Consider the following 3,511-nt stretch of genomic DNA (forward strand, 5'->3'; position numbering starts at 1 on the left):
GAGCCACTTGCTACTAACAGGTGAGCTCTGTGGACTAAGCTACTGCAAGGGCTCAGGGAGACCTTACTGCAGCCTTTCAATACTGAAAAGAGGGTGTATAAGAAGGATGGGCACAGGTATTTTAGCAAGCCTTGTTGCATTTTTGCTTCTGTGATGCCAAGAGTTGAAGCTGGATGCAAGAAAGGTCTTGCACAAAGCCATGTGCAGCAATGAGCCTGCTCTAGGTAAGAAAGTAACCCTTCATCATCCCAAATATGCTTCCTGAAGTGATCAGGGTAGAATAAAGACAGGCTCTACTACATAAAGGATGGCATCACAGGAGGAAAAGCTGGAGCTTAGGAAATTATACTCCTGAAAGAACAGGCTCTAAGCTGTTTTGTTCCAAGGCCCCAGACTATAAACTCCCAAGAATCTGTGTCCTGCCAGCAGCGCTAGGGCCACATGAAAGCTAAAAGTCCTAAGAGTAACCAAAGCTCTAAGCATTTGTATTCTTTTTGGAGTAGCTTGGGGTTAATGTTCAAGGGGCATCTCCTGTTGCCTCCCTCTTCAGGGATCCCAGGCACATGATCAGGCTGCTGGAGCAGCTGTCCTAGAGCAGAGGAGAGTGCCATATTCTCACTTAGCTGGAAAGGAAAGGAGAGACAGAAAGTAGTTGCAGTTTCTCTCAAACTTTGTACAGTTTGTTTTTTTGGGTTTTTTTGTTTTTTTTTCATACCTACCCATTCTATACATAGAGCTAGCACTTTACTAATGGCTGAACTGAAGTCAAATGGCATGTGAGTGGAAGAACACTGCATTGCTGTCTCCTTAATGACCTCTGAGTTAAAAGCATCAGCCCTCACCAGCATCCACAGTTAAATTAATTATACAGTTGATACTGTCTCTTATCTTCAGTTCTTTTACATGACAATGTCACTTTTTTACTAGATTCTAGTATGGTTCAGCTTTATGAAGAAGTTTAAAAGCAAAGTATTTCCTCTGTTATTAACAATGTTATTAAAGACTACTACTATACTTTTGAGTGAAACGCTGCTGAAATATATAGCAATAAAGGAGTTGATAAAGGTTTGGCAAGAATAAATTTCTGCCAGGAACATTACTGCTTGAAGGAAATGGCTGAATGTTCCCTAATTTAATGCTATTACTCAAAGGATTAAAGATGGATGTTTGAAGTCATCAATTGATTAAATGAAGCTATTTATTTCAAAAATCTTCCTAAACTATACACTACCTTGAAATGGTATTTGGTTTGTTCTGTGAGTAGAGTGAGGGAGCTCAAGTCACTAGAACAGCTAGGAGCTACAATAAAAAAATAAAGACAGCAATGTAGTCTGTCTTTCAGCACACTGCTTCCTCCCTTTCCCTAAATGGGTATCTCATCGGTGCATGTTTCCAGTGCAAGTCTTCCCTGGTACTGAGGTTACTGAAGATAATCTTCACTGATCATGGTGGAAGGTCCCTGTGTGTTTTTCTTCCCCTGGCTGTGAGCTCCTCCAGCTTCTACAGCAGAGCAGCTCCCCATTAACAGCAGTTCTGTCCCCACAGTGCAACAGCAAGGCAGTTGTGTGAGCAAAGCAGACGCAGTGACCACACACACAATCCTGTTGCTTCACATAGATATATGTATAGGTATAGATATATGGTATATACACACTGATTTTTTTATAATATATATATAAAATAACACCTTGTTTATAAAGCGACATTTAATTGCCACTTGTTCCCTTCCCACCCCACAAAAAAAAAAACCAATAGTATACAAAATATAAAATATTTTAAATATTTATAAACGCCGCAAGAAAAAAATAGAACTGTACGAAAATATTTTTTTTGTTTTTCTGAGGTCCCCACCCTGCCCTGTGGGAAGGGCAAGAGGAGGAGTACACGTCTGGCCAGCCTAGTGTGCCTTGAGTCCATAGTTGTTCAGGGGGTAGGAGTAGGCCCTGCCCAATACTATCCGGTCCCGGAGGAGCTTAAATAAGACGTAGTAGTTGCAGAAGAGGATGAGGGCCATGGAGAGGGTGTGGTTCCACTTCTCGGAGCGCAGCAGCGAGTAGAGCTGGTAGCAGACCACGCTGCCCTCGATCAGAATCAGCAGGTTGAGCAGCCGTAACGGGCGGTGGAAAAGGAACTGTGGGCAGAAAGGACACAGCTCTGTCACTTGCTCTGGTGCTAAAGCAGGGAGAGGTAGGCACGTAACGCTGTCGGGCACCCTCAGCTACTGCCTGCTGCTCTGCTGGGCAAGAAAAAGTGTTTGTAATCCAGCATAAGTGGGGAAAGCAGCATAAGAAACAAGATGTCCAGAAGTATTCTGCTTGAGGAAGGGAGAATGGGTGGAATAACCTACTGGCCAGCTGACATACTTCCTGTTTCCCTGGAAAATGCTAATAGAACTCTCTTAAAAATACACCACTGCTGCTTCTCCACAGTGAGAAAGCACCAAGGCAGCTTCTCTCTTGTCCAGACACCACTGTAATGGTGTAACAACCTGGACAGGCTGGATCAAGGGGCTGCAGTCAGTTGTATGAGGTTTAACAAGGCCAAGTGCCAGGTCCTGCATTTGGGTCACAACAACCCCGTGCAGTGCTACAGGCCTGGGGACAAATTACTGGAAAGCTGCCCCGTGGAAAAGGACCTGGGGGTGTTGACTGACAGCTGGCTGAACAGGAGCCAGCAGTGTGCCCAGGTGGCCGAGAAGGCCAATGGCATCCTGGCCTGTATCAGAAATGGTGTGACCAGCAGGAGCAGGGAAGTGATCATGCTCCTGTTGAGGCCACAGCTTGAATAGTGTGTCCAGTTTTAGGTGCCACTAGATAAGAAAAACATTAAGGTGCTGAAGCAGGTCCAGAGGAGGGCATCAAAACTGGTGAAGGGGCTGGGGAATGTGTCTTACGAGGAGCAGCTGAGGGAACTGGGATTGTTTGGTTTGGAGAAGAGGAGGCTGAGGGGAGACCTTCTTGCTCTTTACAACTACCTCTTAGGAGGCTGTAATAAGGTGAGTGTTGGTCTCTTCTCCCAAGTAACTAGCAATAGGATGAGAGGAAATGGGCTCAAGTTGCACCAGTGGAGGTTTAGATTGGATATTGGGAAGATAGTGGTTAGGCACTGGAACAGGCTGCCCAGGGAGGTGGTGGAGTCACCATCCCTGGAGGTATTCAAAAAACTTGTGGATGTGGTTCTTCAGGACCTGGCTTAGTGGTCATGGTAGCGTTAGGCTGATGATCAGATGTGATGATTTTAGAGGTCTTTTCCAACTTTAATGATTCTGTGGTAATACTGCAACAGGAAAGCCCCTCTGCTGCAAGCAGCGTGGAGCAGACTGCTCTGCTGCAGGCAGGTTTGAGCCTCTCCTCCCTCCCCCAGCCGCAAGGCGTGAAGCAAGAGCAGAGATACTTGCGTAGAAGCGGGCGTGGGACACGTCTGAAGGCACTGCTACGTTGTAAGGCCCAACGGCTTTGTAGAGGCAGCGGCTGCGTCGCACCAGAACTCCCTGGGGCCAAATCGTGTTTTC

The 3,511-nt window shown here is 45.9% G+C and overlaps 1 protein-coding gene across 1 annotated transcript in view; it reads right to left on the bottom strand.

Annotated features, from left to right (window-relative positions):
- Positions 1-1,766: 1,766 nt before the first annotated feature.
- TMEM39A (transmembrane protein 39A) overlaps positions 1,767-3,511 on the bottom strand; it is a 9,003-nt gene continuing 7,258 nt past the window's right edge. Inside the window, 2 exon segments of the mRNA XM_008939611.1 lie at positions 1,767-2,131; positions 3,398-3,511. The exon segment at positions 3,398-3,511 is cut by the window's right edge and continues 1 nt beyond it. Of these exon segments, the coding sequence (XP_008937859.1) occupies positions 1,898-2,131; positions 3,398-3,511 (348 nt within the window). The 3' untranslated portion in view covers positions 1,767-1,897.

The sequence above is a fragment of the Merops nubicus genome, unplaced genomic scaffold (genome assembly GCF_000691845.1).
Source record: "Merops nubicus isolate BGI_N331 unplaced genomic scaffold, ASM69184v1 scaffold14414, whole genome shotgun sequence".
NCBI classification, from domain to species: Eukaryota; Metazoa; Chordata; class Aves; order Coraciiformes; family Meropidae; genus Merops; species Merops nubicus.